We start from the raw sequence: 13,956 nt of genomic DNA, 5'->3' as shown, positions 1-13,956 counted from the left end.
CTGGGACTCTTGCCTCTGGGTCTTCTGAACTGAGAACGTGTACACTTGGGTGGCCACGTGTGTGTACACAAGTGTGCCATGACACTGGTGCACAGAGCGCATGAGAGGGAGAATGGAGTGGGAGAGAATGAGAAGCAAGCAGACGCCCAGAAAGAGGTGGATGAGGAGAAAGAGGTGCTGCCCGGCTCCGGCCCCTCCGAGACTTGGCTGTGTCCTGCTTTGGGCCCTGAGTGTCCTCCAGGTCTGGCCACTAACCCCGCTTGGTCTGGGCTGCTGTGTGTGGATTTCAGTTTCTTGCCACCCAAAGGCCTGTGTGTGAGGTGCCTCCCCCGGGGCCCCGGGCATCCATGTCTGCCTTCCTGAGCAGTGCCCGAAGCCTCTCACAGACAGACTCTGTGTCCTGGATGTCAAAAGCCACCATGGGTACTTCGTTGGTGACCCAGCACTACAAAGGGCTCGGCACATACCGTAGATGGCAACAACCTCAGGCCCCAAGCAAAGATCCGGGATGTCACTCCGTCTCTGCTTGCGCTAAATGCCCTGCGAACGTCCTCGTTCCATCTTCCCAGGATAAGCCACTGAGGGAGGCGCTGTCCCCATCCTGACAGGAGTTGGGTAATAACCTGAAGGCCACGTGGTCAGGGCGTGGCAGAGCCAGACTGTGAACCCAGCTCTTCTCACGCCACCTTGAGCGTTCTGTGTGGGTTTCTCATGGGGTTCTCTGGGCTGCTTTTCCTTTCCTCCTGTGGGAAAAAGACCTGAGAGATGCCAGAGGTGGGGGCCTGGGCCGGAGGTGCTGACAGTCTCTTGGGGACCCTCATGGTCCTACTGAGATGAGAGTTCTTGCCCTAGCCTGGCGTGAGCAGGGATGGCGGCACTGGCGGCTCGGACTGTGACGTCTAACCCCCAAATGCAAGAGGCAAAGAACTTTGATGGTGAAACTGAACGGACGCGTCCACACAGGCGCCTGTGCTGTGTCCTAGGGCCCTGCAGCCCTTCCCCGGTGTTTGGAGTGGTGTCTGACAAGCCGGTGAGCGGTCAGGACAGGACTGAACCGCTGTGCTGAGGCCTGTGGCTGCGTGTCCTCCCCGCCGCAGCCAGGCGGCCCTGAACCCGTGCAGACAAGGCTCAGGGCAAGCCGGAGATGAGAGACCCTCTGCACGCCTCGCTGGCCACCCCTGAAACGCACGCGTCCACATGCTTGTATGGCAACTGCGGTTTCTCCTTCAGGAGTATGCCTGATGGATGCTGCCAGAGAATCGCAGGGCTTTCTGCGCCCCTTCTGAATTGGGCTTGTAACCAGGTCCTCTAACTAAACACGGGCAAAGAAGCCCACCAGCTCTTTCTAGAAGGCTGGAAGGCTGGGGCGCTGGCCATCCACGCCTTAAGCCTGGGGCTGGCCCAGCCAGTGTCCGGGACAAGCTGGAGGCCAGAGCCTGGAGCATCCCCTGACGGACGCTGACCTCAGTGGCTTCAGAAACAGCAGCAAGCCGGGAAAAGGTTAAAACAAACGTTTATTCAACAAATTATATTAAGACAATCACACAGTGACACTTCCCTTTGCCAAGGACAGGAGTCGCCTCAAATAAATACACGCAGGCAGGATGTCGTTCCCGAGCCTCACGCGGTCACATGCCCCCGTCTCACGGTGGTGACAGCCGCAGCCGCTGCTGGGCCGTGGTCAAAACAAGTGTAGAAAGCGGGGCTGACCCCAGGGCGCCAGACGGCCTGGGGACAGCGAGGGTGTCCGGCCTCCTTCTCCAGGCCCTGGGGGTCTGGGGCACAGTGACCTGAGTCCAATGAGCTCAGCTTTGCCCTCGTCCTCAGGCTGCCCGGGTCTCAGAGGAGATACAGGCTGGGATCCTGGTAAATGGCAGATGACGGGCAGCCCGCAGCCCCCAGGGAGCCTTGTTGGCTGGAGCGAGCCAGGCAGACGGGCTCTCGCTCCGTGCTCAGCACCCAGGGCGTGGTGCGTGGTGACACCATCACGCTGGCACCAGCAGGACCAGTGATGGCTGGGAAGTCCATCACTGGACCAGAAACAAGAAGGTCAGCGTGGGGCGTGTGCTTCTGACGGGACAGCTGGCACGGGTGCTCTGGGGCCGGACAAGACTCGGGTCCAGATCCCGTCCCTGCCACTTACCAGCCTTGTGCCTGTGGACAAGCCTCAGCTTCTTTGTCTGTAACAAGGAGCAGGTAACACCCACGTCTGGGTATCTGTTTTTGGAGGGGGAACGACAGGAGGAAATGTGCTCAGAGTGCCAGTCTAGCGCTGGGCCAAGAACAGGTGCTTCGTACGTTAGTCCTTATTGCCCCCCGCCGGGCCTAGGGCAGGTGGAAAAGCCAATGGCGGTGGCTTCTCGCCGCCAAGGGCGCCGTGCTTGGGACTTCCCAGCAGGCCGGCGGGCGGCACCCCTCCGCTGACCGGGGGACTGGGATCTAACCTGTTATTTCTTGCCGCCACCGCGGTTCCCATCTCTCCAAGCGGAGGAGGGTGCGGGATGTGGGTTCTTGGACTTGGGTGGGGAAAGAAGCCTCATTATAAATTTGCAAGTGAACTGGAGTATCACCGTTGTGCCATTTCCAAGGCTTCTGGAGAGAAACTTGGAATGTTCAGGGGGAATGGGAAGGGAACGGGGCGGGGGGGCACTGTGCTCTGCTTAGAGACTTTTTGGGAGGGAGGGACGGTGGGGGTGTGCTGTGGGGGGTGGGCCGAGGGCAAGGCCGCTGCCCTGCACATGTCCAGGAGAGCCCTTGCCCCTCCCTCCCCATGTGGCCAGAGAGTTTGTGAAGAAAAGCACCTTCCAGAAAGAAACAAAAGGTTGTGTGACCAGAGCTCCACTGGCTGGCTCTCCTGTGGCTGCACGAGCCCCAAGAGGGGTGGGTGCGGGCGCATACAGACACATGCACCCCTGGCCTCCAGTCACCTGGTCACCCCCACACTCGCTCACCCACCTCTCAGAACCCAAAGCAGCAGAGGGTTAGGAGCAGCGTAAAATCTACCACAGACGCCAATTTTGCCTTAACACCATCACTGCTTAACTGTCCCGAGCGGCCGTGGACTGCACCGTTCACGGTCAATGTCGTGCCTAGACCAAGTCTGTAGTGCTGGGGGGTCTCCAGCTCCCCTGAGTCCACGCAGGCTTGCCCTCCTCCTGGCGGCCCTGCAGCCCCGCCTGGCTCTGTGCAGCTCGGAACTGCAGGATGGCCCCCGGGGGCGTGAGTAGGGAGCTGGGGCACCCCTCCTCCTCCTTCCCACCACCCTCCCTGCCCGGCTCTGCCTTCTTGCTTCCTGACCAGGGATCCCACACTGTGGTCTCTGGACTTTCTGGGGCCCCTGAGAACTGCTGAAATGCCTGGTTCTCAGTCAAGGGAGAAGGGTCCCCGGTGTCACCTGTTGGAGATGATGCCACAACCAGGGTATGAAGAAGAGATGGAACGAAAAGTGCACAAACCACTGCAGCTGGACAGAGGTGAGCAGGGCTTTGCCCCCCACGCCTGCCGACGTCACCCCCCTCCGTGGGGCTTCCAGTCACAGAGGTCACTCGGTTTGGGACTAACCACCCATCCAAAAAGCAGCAGTAGACCCAGGCTCTCTGGGCCCCATGGGGCTCCCCCAGTTCCTCAGAAACACAGTGAGTTTATTTCAGTGGGAACACTTGAGGTCAGTCCCTCAGCCCTTTCCTGGTAAAGCACCGATCCCCAAAGTGCTCACAGAGACCGCTGGCTCCCCCCTACAGCCCTCTGGTTCCACCGACTACCTGCCCTCTCCTGCCATGTGGGAGGCACGGGGAGGCCAGCCCCACCAGGGACGCGCTGAGGTCTCGGGGGAGGTGGGGAGAGTTGACTGCTTCCCTGATATGCAGAAATCAGGAGGTATCGAAATGAAGACCGAGGGGGCAGAGCTGAGGTGTGTGGAGACAGTGGGGCCGATGGCAGGTGCATGAGGTATTTTTGGCCCCACCCCACTTCCTAGCCAGCAGCCACCTCCTAACTGTGGCGCCCAGTTCCTGTCGCGCCCCAGCCACCCAGCTAACCACGTGCCCTCCCGGGAACTGCAGGGAGGAGGGTCTGTCACCGGCTGGGTAGTGGCTCTCCTGTGCTGCCCTCCTCGTGGGGGAACCTCAGTGATCTCCACGGCCCCCCCTCATGCCAGCCTCATGTCAAACCTCACGTCCAAAGACCCGCCCATCTGGTGACCCCTAAGATGGACTCTGTCCTAATTCCACAGAATGTCGGCATTTGCCGACAGCCAGACGAGGCGGGCCGTGCAGTGAGGGCCGCGCCTCCACGGGCGGCCACAGCCCGTTCTCATGGCATATGTGTGCGGAGCTGGACTTGGCAGCTGGCACTGTGATGAATCCAGCATATCCACTGGCCACTCGTGGCAGAAATGTAATTCTGGCTCCAGTTCGGTGACTTGGGTCAGAGGGACTTTTCCAAACAATAGTTTGTGTTAGGAGAGGACAATGAGACACCACCTGGCTCTGAGAAGCTGGGTGGCCACGTGTCCACCTCCCTGGGCACCGGCTCTGGGAGGCCCTCCGCTGTGGCCACCGGGTGAGGGCACGGGGCCGAGGCAGGTGGAGCTGCTGCTGGCACGTGGGCATCACAGACACGAGCCCTCTGGGGAAGAGGGTGAGGCACAGTGGCCTCGCGTTGAGGCAAGCACCGGTCACTCAGCCTTCTCCCCTTCGTGCAGGCGGCCGGGGCGGGCTCTCCCCGGCCTCAGCATGTCCAGTGTGTGCATCGAGTGACGAGTTCAAGGGCTGTCGCAGTGGGGCAGGGAGCCAGGCTCGGGTCCGCTCGGGGACCACTGGCTTCTTCCTCCCGTGTTTCCCCAGGGTCGTTGTGAAACGCTCAGGGCACTTGATGGTGTTGGTGTGGGGGACTTGTTCCACGGCAGCCCCGGGTCTGGGGTGAGCAGGGAGCCCTGGAGGGTCCTGTGCAAAGCCACCATCCCCCTCAGGGTCTTCCAGGAGGAAAACGATGGCTTAGTGGCGAGTGACAGGAGTCAAGGGAGCCGGTGGCGTCACTGGGCGGCCAGAGCAAGTGTCCAGGGCCCTCGGGTGACTCCCGTGGTGGGGGGGCTGTTTGTAGGACGACTGGTCATCACACAGACAGGTTAGGAGCTGCTGGTCACTACAGCACACACAGATTAGTCGAGATTATGAACAGTGTCCCCAGGGAGGCGGGGATGTCACGTCAGGCGAGCCGACGATGGAGGAGTAAGGGCTCAGCTGCCAGGGTGTCCCAGGTGGGCCAGGCGGCGTGGCAGGGCAGGGCCGGGAGCGAGGGGCGCTCAGCAGTCTGGGCGGAGGCGTCGTCTCCCAGCAGGGCGGCCCTCAGGACTGGGGGGTCTGCTGGCTCCGGGTGGGGCTGGGCGGGAGCCTGGCGGCGGCGCTCTGCTCCGTGCGGAAGCTGTACTCGTACTGTGGGGGACAGGGGACAGAGAGGCCCGGTCAGTGCACGAGGACAAGAGACGCCCCTCCACGGCCTCAGGCCGAGCCCAGGCAGAGGCCCTGACGTCACCTTGCCGAGCATCCAGACGCAGGAAGGGCTGCCCTCTGCGTGTGCACAGGGACCGCGGGTGTGAGCTCTGTGTGTGTAGACACGCCTCTGGCACTGCAGGGGCCGGCTGGTTTGTGACGACTGGTACCTTACACAGTCCCTGGCCCGCTCCCCACCAGGTGAGACCTCAGCCCAAGTGGTGCCCACGATGCCAGCGGCCAATGCGCGGGCTGAGCACACACCAGGTTGCCGGCCGATCGCCGCCCCGCCTCCCACAACCCAGCGGGTGGGCCTCCTGATCCTGCTGCTGGTAAGGGGCAGGTCTGGGACTCCAGCCACAGCCACCAGGCTCGGGACCTCTGGACTTGGTCTGCTCAGTGCTTCCTGAGCACTGCAGTGACAGACACTCTGGGTGATATGAGACACGGAAGGGGCACCACCCTACACCCGCTTTCCTGAGTTCCCAGACCCACTCCCTGAAGGGTGTACAACTGTCCTCACTAACTGAGGAGGACCCGAGGTCCAGAGAGCAGCACTTCACAGGCCACCCAGCCTGAGCCAGGGCCGGGCACCCCACGGGGCAGCTTCTGCCTGCCTCGCACCACAGCTCAGCCCACACGCTTGAGACCCGGGCTTACCTAGGTGACCCTAGGTCACGGAAACAAGGAAAGGTAGGTCCTTGGTCTGATGGAAGTTCAGAGAAGGGGCAACCACCTCTGCTGGGGGAGGGGGGACACCTGCGGTTCACCTTGAAGGCCAGGTGGGATCCCAGTGTGGGGCAGGTGTGCCAGGCGGAAAGGCGGGCACGGTGGGCCCCACAGGCCTGAGCTTCAGGGGCTGTGGAGTGGGAACGGCCTGGGACACTGTGCCAGGGCACGTGTGGTCCCATGGGTTTTAGGAACGAGGAGCTTAGATTAGGTCAGTGGTTGTTAAACATTTTAAATAATACTTAAAGCTTTTTAGCAGAATTGCCATAAAAAGGGGTCCCCTACTAAAGCAGAGCAAAGTGGAGCTGCCCGGGGGAACTCGGCCGCCACCCGAGGCCGTCTCCTAGGGGGCTATTGAGGAAGACGGTGCGGAACAGTCCCAGCAGGAGGGGGACTACTGGGCGCCACCCCAGGGAGGGCTGCAGACCCCAGCCTCCAACTGCCCCGGCCCCCCTCCTCCTGCCAGGCGCACTGGCAAAGCCTGGCCTGCTCAGTGCCCCCCCCACCCCACAAACGAGTTGCCTGCAACAAGGAAGGACTTCTGAGGGCCGCGCTGAGCAAGAACAGCGAAGAGCAGGAGGGTGTAGGGATAGTTCAAGAATGAGGGGGGTGCTGAGGCAGCCAACAGACCGCCAACGCCCAGCACTGTGTCCTCAGCCACCCCTGCCTGATGGTCCCCCAAAGCCGACCCAGGATGGACAGACACGTAGTGAACTCATCTCTGAAGTGGGGTCATGTCAAGAAGTAAGTGCTGGCGAGGATGTGGAGAGCAGGGAGCCCTGTGGACTGTTGGTGGGGACGTGAGCTGGTGCAGCCACTATGGAAAACAGTATGGAGGTTCCTCAAAAACTAAAAATAGAATCATCATAAGATCCAGCAATTCCACTTCTAGACATTTATCTGAAGAAAATGAGAACACTAACTGGAAAAGATATCTGCACCCCCATGTTCACTACAGCATTATTCACAATAGGTAAGATATGGAAATGACCTACATGTGCATTGATGACTGAGTGGATTAAGATGATGTGCTGTACACACACACACGCAGGAATATTATTCAGCCACAAAAAATGAAATCGTGCCATTTGTGACAACGTGGATGGACCTTGAGCGCATTACGCTAAGTGAAAAAAGTCAGAGAAAGGCACATACTGTATGATCTCATACGTGGCATCTAAAAAAACAAAAAAACCCAACCGAGCTCATAGAGAACAGATTGGTGGCTGCCAGAGGCGGGTGGGGGCACGAAATGGGTGAAGGGGGTTGAAAGCTACAAACTTTCAATTATTGAGTCCTGGGGATGTAATGTACAGCATGGTGACTATAATAATACTGTATTGCATTTTTATTTTATTTTTTTTTGTGAGGATGTTAGCCCTGAGCTAACATCCATGCTAATCCTCCTCTTTTTGCTGAGGAAGACCGGCTCTGAGCTAACATCTATTGCCAATCCTCCTCCTTTTTTTTCCCCAAAGCCCCACTAGATAGTTGTATGTCATAGTTGCACATCCTTCTAGCTGCTGTATGTGGGACGCGGCCTCAGCACGGCTGGACAAACAGTGCATCGGTGCGTGCCCGGGATCCGAACCCGGGCTGCCAGTAGCAGAGCACGCGCACTTAACCACTAAGCCACGGGGATGGCCCTGTATTGCGTTTTTAAAAGTTGCTAATGAAGTAAAAAGTTCTCATAAAAAAGAATTCGTAACTATGTATGGTGATGGATGTAAACTAGACTTATCGTGATCATTTCACAATATATACAAATATCAAATCATTACGTTGCACACCTGGAACTAACACAATGTTCCATGTCAATTATACCTCAATAAAAAAAGCGGGGTAGGATCTGCACTGACAGGGCTCCTGTGAGCATGGGATGAGGTTCGGCTGGTTAAGGGCCCGCCCCTGGCACCAAACACTCAGTGCACATTTGTTGGCTACACGGGAGCGTCCATCAAAGCAGCCCCCAGTCCTTGCTTTCAGGCTCCCTAAACGACCAGGGCACAGGCCTGGGGACTCCAGCTCCCAGGAGGCTGGCAGAGGAGCACAGCCCCAGAGGAGACCTTCAAGCAAAGTCTAGGACAATACCGCCACCTGGTGGCTGCTCGGGTGCACCACAGTAGGAAAGGTTCCCTGGTTGGGAACCTCCATCAGCACCCACCACATGCACCCTGTGCCGGGCGCTGGGGCAGGCACGAGCCCCACGAGGGTGACCGGGGAGGGACACAGGCACACCAGGGCCATCAACCCAAATGGGCAACACAGGAGGAAGAGCAGGTTGGGGGAGAGGACATGAGTGCACTTCTGCCAGTGGCCGAGGGTGGTCCCCGAGGAGCCCTCAGGGGGAGCTGCCGGGCTGGGGGGACATGGAGCCAGGGATGAGGGGCTGGGAACTGGAAGCACTTGCGGGGCAGGGCAGCTGGAGTTACAGGTGTGGAGGTGTTTCAAGAAAAGCACCCAGCGTCGGAAGACACGAGGATGGGCAGGGAGGGCAGCAGAGGCTGGGGGTGTGCAGCAGCAGTTCTGGGGGGGCGAAGGTTCGAGAGAGGGGTGCAGATGTGGACAGGTGAGTGCGGCCCCTCCTCAGGCACCCAGGGCAAGAGATGCAGGATAAAGCTGTTACCAGCAGGCTGACTAACCTTTAACACACACACACCCTGGAGGTCCTGTTAAAATGCACATTCGACTCAGGTCTGGGGTGGGGCCTGAGAGTCTCCATTTTAAACCAACTCCCAGGTGACCTGCTGCTGCTGGTCTGGGGACCAGGTTGGACAATTCTGTGGACCAATCAATGGGACCTGGGAGCAGATGTGATACAAGTGGGCAGAGAGTGAAGGGCCAGAGACCTTAGGGCTGGTGAGGGGACAGAAGTGGGAAACGGGTGAGGGGGAAGGTGGGGGGGCTGCCATTTGGCTGCTCTGAGACCACCCTGGGAGACGCCTGCCTGGGGCAGCCCCAGAGAGGAGCAGAGGCGAGGCACCTCTCAGATGAGGCAGCCGGCCCAGTGCCAGGCCCCCAGCAGGGGCACCACCAAGGGCTGGGGAGCCAGTTGTGGGCTGTGCCACTTCTTCAGGAGGCTCCGCTGTGCCCTGCTGTGTGGGACTCTGTGCCAGGCTCCCGGGGTGGCGGGGGGCGCACAGGGCGGTCAGGCCTCCGTGATTTGTTGCGCTGGCCGGCCACATAGAGCACAAAGGGAGAGGGTGGCACCAGCTCCCAGATGTCCACAGCCCGGGCCTGGATGCTCACGGGGTGGGCCCAGAAAAGCGCACTTCCGCTTTCTGGATGGCAGAGTGGGTGGGAGACAGAGGGGGAGCAGGACATTTCCCAGTCCGGGCAAGTGGCTGACCGGGTGGAAGTGCCTTGGCGGGGACTCGTGGCCAGGAGGAGGGACAGGGCCACTGGGAAGCAGCTGTAGACGGGCCTTCAAGAATGAACTGGCAAGTTCTCTGGCACTCTGGGGCCGGGGGAAGGCAGGGAGAAGTCGAAAGTACAGACACCGCCTTTTCCTGACTCACAGCGGGAACACCTCCCCAACCACCTTGGGGGGCCAGAGGCTCAGACTGCCACCCCACACCCCCCCACCCCCCGGCTCTTGGGATTTTTCCCTTTTTAGGTTATCTTGGCTGGAGAAAAGCGTTAGTCTCCCACCTCTTCTTGTTTTCTCTAACTCCCCAAATGAAATTTCAACATATGTCCCCCGAGATAATCCCCCTTAGGCTGCGGATAACCCTTCCCACAGCCGCTGTCCTCTGCCGGCATGGCTGGCCCCAGAGTGTTTGCCCAAGAGACTAGGGCCGCTTCTGGAAGCCCTTTCACTCCCTCGGGCAAACAGCGAGTACCTTTGAAGGTGGATTTGGGCCCGGATATGTTTACTCAAGACATTAGTCTCCCGCATAAGGAAAACCTGCCCTCGCGTACAAACAGCAAATCCTTTTTGAATTAAAAAAATTTTCAATTAAAAAGCATTTGGGTTCGCAGAGCCGAGCTCAGCTGAGCAGCGCCAGGCCGCGGCGCCCTCTGGTGGGCACAGGCCGCCATCACAGCACAGATGCGGCCTGGCGGTCTCTCCAGGAAAGAGACGTCACTGTCAGGGGCTCTGTCCAGGTTCCCTGCGGGCACACGGTGCCTCTGGCTGGGAGACCCTGTAACTTGACATCAGACCTCTCCAGCCACGGCGTGCGAGGCCCAGCTTCCAAGAGCCTTCTGTCACGGCAAGACCAACTGCACCATGGACACAGTCACATGAGCCCCCAGCCTCACTGGCACAAAGGGGGCGATACCAGTCCTCACACATCCGAATCAAGGCTTTCACAAAGCCAGTGAGCCTGGGCCCAGCCTTGGTGTGGTGGGGTGGTTCTGGTTTAACTGGCACGGCGGGGCAGCCATCTGCATTTTTTAAAAAGCACCCAGGTGATTTTCACGGTTAGGAAGGTGGAGAACCACCGCATGAAAACTTTGACCAAATATGGCAGAGGGAAAAGAAGGCGAGCAGACCGCCCACCCTCCCCTCCCTGTCTAGGAACGGTCAGGTCACCTGAGGGCTCCAGACGAGGAAGGGCAGGAAGGCTTGTTCCCAGCATCTGAGTTCTGCAGATGCAGAAGCTGAGGCTGGGCGAGGACCAGACTGCTCACAGCCCCTGAGGGAGCCCACGCAGGGCTGGACTAGGCCCACAGTGGCGCCCAGACCAGGGCCAGGCGCAGTGCTGGCGGGGCAACCGGCGTCAGGCAGGTGCAACTCAGAATTGCATGTGGGTGCCATTCGGAGATGGGGGGCAGACGGACAGACGTCAGCCAGCAAGCCAATGCAGGTTGGCACTGCGCTGGATCACGGAAGGGCCTGGAGGGGGCCTGGCCAGGTGAGGACACGTAGAAGGAGGTAAAGGAGCAAGACTCAAGCCAATGAGAAGTGTGGTTCAGGGCTGGAGGACACTGAAGCGTCCCCAGGGCAGGTGGATGGGCCTGGCCCCACACAGTCAGAGGGAGGTGGTGAGGCTCTGAGCAGCGGCCCGGCCTTCCCCACAGCCTGCCTCTCCCAAGCCTGCCCTGGCGCCTGCTCCAGGTCCCCATGGCCCAGGCCTTGACACCTGCTCCGCTCATCCCCTGTGGTTCGACCCCTGGAATTTCAGCTACGGGAAGCTTCCTCTTCTCACGCGAAGGCTCTGAGTCCTTCCCGCCTGTCTCCAGAAGCCTGGCCGCTGAAACTCAGCCCCTGGGGCAGGAAAGGGGCAGGTACCACTGCGAGGAGCGGCCGAGGAAGTGCCCACATCCCCAGGGTGCAGGCCTCCTTTGCGTGCTTGGGGAGGGCCCACTGGGCTAATCTTGAAACCGTCCACCCTCTCAAACTACTGAAGGGGAGACTAAGGACTAGAGGGGAGGGACGAGCCCCAGGCACGTGACGCTCTGTGGTCTGAGTCTTCTCGTCTTTTCCCGCAGGAGTCCTTGTCTCATATGTGGATTGTGGTTCCACAGAGACATCTGAAGAACTGGGTGACAGGGGAAGCCCTGGGGTCAACACGCTTGTGGAACTGCTTTACCCGAGGAGAGCTGTCCACGTGCAGACCAGGGGCACAGGGGAACGTGGGAGGAGCCAGGACTGCCCTCCCCCAACCCCCAGGAGGTTCTAGAATCCCGCAGAGCTGGGAGAACGCCTTGTTCAACCCCGTCATTTAGTGAGAACCCACAGCTCAGGGCTTGTGGATTACAGCCATGACCCCTGTGGTCACTAAGAAGGTGACAGGAGTGGCAGGAGCTGCTGGGTCCCGAGTCAGAGTTCCGGAACCAGATCCTCCCGCCTGTGAAGCTGGTCCTGCTCCCCTTCCCATGACAGGCGAGCAAACTGATGCTCAGAGAGGCTGCGCAGCCTGGCCAAGGCCACAGGGGGCGAGACACAGCCGGAGGCCCTCCACCCACCACAGTTGGGTATGGATGATCCGGCGGGTCCCACAACACCCCACAGAGGGTCAGCCCGGCCCCTGCAAACCTTTTGGGGAGCCGCTTCTGTGCTTCCATTCTGGCTCCCTCACTGGGTTCATGAGCTCCAATCTCAGAGCAGCAACCCCGGAGTTAGGAGCCCTGGGCTGCCCAGTCCCACTGCTGGGTCTCGCCCTAGACGAGGGGCTGACGCAAGGCCCCTCCACAGCCCCCCTGCTCCAGGAGCAGGAACCACGTCTGTCTGGGCACAGGGCCCGGCCCGGAGCCGGCCCAGCGGGGCTCTGTAAGCAGCTGCTGCTGAGTGAATGCACGACCGTGCGCTGATCCGGCCCTCGCATCTTCCTCCTCTGAGGCATCCACGTCATTGTCATCAATTCTCATCAGACCCACCCTCCCCCCTTTCCTGCTCCAAGCCTGGGCCTCCCAGGAAGGGATAGCGCCCCCACCCGCCGCCCTCCACGGCCTGCCTCCCTAGGCTCAATGCGTCCTCAGGGCATCCTCAGCTCATGAGCACCTTCCCCCTAGGATTCGGAGGGAGCGGTGAAGAGACTCCCACATCCCAGCTGGGGCAGAGCCCCGAGCCCCGGAGTGAAGTTTGAATGGTTTCTGCAGACCTTTCCCCATGCGTGGTTTCTCAGGGCTCCCCTCCCTCTCCCTGCCAAACACCATTTCCTAAATGTGCCTCGGCCAGTCACCTCTTTGTGCCTTTGCAAACGCTGTTCCTTCTGGGACACTCTTCCTCCCCCAGGGAGAATTAATCCCAACGCCCCACAGCCCCTACAGCACTTTCCACATCCTCCGTAGCTGTAGGGTCAGGATGTGGTCTCAGCCTTTCTGCAGCTCCAGAGCCTGGTAGAGGTTGTGGCCCAGAATAGACGAATGAATGACGGACGGACGGATGGTACAGGAGGGGTGGAGGGGTAAATGGGTGAACGGATGGGCGGGTGGATGGATGGGTGAGTGAAGGGACAGATCGGGCTCCGGGCACAGCTCAATGCACAGGAGAGAAGGCAGGTTGGCTCAGGGACTCCGTCCTGGGCAGGTGGGAGGTCATTCTGCTTTTCAGTCTTTTGTGGCAGCAGCGTGTCATTCCAGCCCTGGGTCCTCTGAATTCCCCCCACCCTCTGAGCATGACGTGTGATGGCCCCTGGCCCGTGGTATTTAACTCATGCATGTCAAGTACTGAGCCCAGGGTCTGTCCATGGCACCCCCGCGAAAGGTGAAATGATGAGTCTAGGTGTGATCTGTGTTTGTATCTCTGTGCACAGACTGTGCAGGCTGGAGGTTCACACACTGTTGGCCTGTGTAGTGTTTAAAAAATAGTTATTGGGGCTGGCTCAGCGGCATAGTGGTTAAGTTCGTGAGCTCCAGCCTGGGGTTCGCAGGTTCAGATCCTGGGCGCAGACAAATGCACCGCTTATCAAGCCATGCTGTGGTGGCACCCCACACATAAAGTAGAGGAAGATGGGCATGGATGTTAGCCCAGGGCCAATCTTCCTCAGCAAAAAGAGGAGGACTGGCAATAGATGTTAGCTCAGGGCTAATCTTCCTCACAAACACAAAAAAATAGTTATAAACATTGAAAAGTTGAGAGATTTTGTATAAAATGCCAATATGTTCCTCCTTTTATTGAAAAATATAGGGTGATATGGCAATTCGGGATCTTCATTCTTGCACAGCAACCGTCAGCCTCACACAGGAGAGTGGCGGCTGCTTCCTTCAGAGAGGCACTTGCTTTCCAGTTTGCCACAGTCCCCACCACTCCTCATAAGAGGCCCAACCAGGCAGAGTGCCGACTGCCATT

At 59.4% G+C, this 13,956-nt stretch overlaps 1 protein-coding gene across 2 annotated transcripts in view; it reads right to left on the bottom strand.

Annotated features, from left to right (window-relative positions):
- Positions 1 to 2,149: 2,149 nt before the first annotated feature.
- Positions 2,150 to 13,956, bottom strand: part of MVB12B (multivesicular body subunit 12B) — a 182,200-nt gene continuing 170,393 nt past the window's right edge. For both annotated transcript variants that reach the window (XM_058524057.1, XM_058524058.1), the window contains exon 10: positions 2,150 to 5,432. In XM_058524057.1, coding sequence (XP_058380040.1) covers positions 5,346 to 5,432 — 87 coding nt within the window. In that variant the 3' untranslated portion in view covers positions 2,150 to 5,345. The remainder of the gene's footprint in view (positions 5,433 to 13,956) is intronic.

This window comes from Diceros bicornis, chromosome 28 (assembly GCF_020826845.1).
Source record: "Diceros bicornis minor isolate mBicDic1 chromosome 28, mDicBic1.mat.cur, whole genome shotgun sequence".
In the NCBI taxonomy this organism is placed as follows: domain Eukaryota; kingdom Metazoa; phylum Chordata; class Mammalia; order Perissodactyla; family Rhinocerotidae; genus Diceros; species Diceros bicornis.
This window is presented reverse-complemented; position numbering and strand designations above follow the sequence as displayed.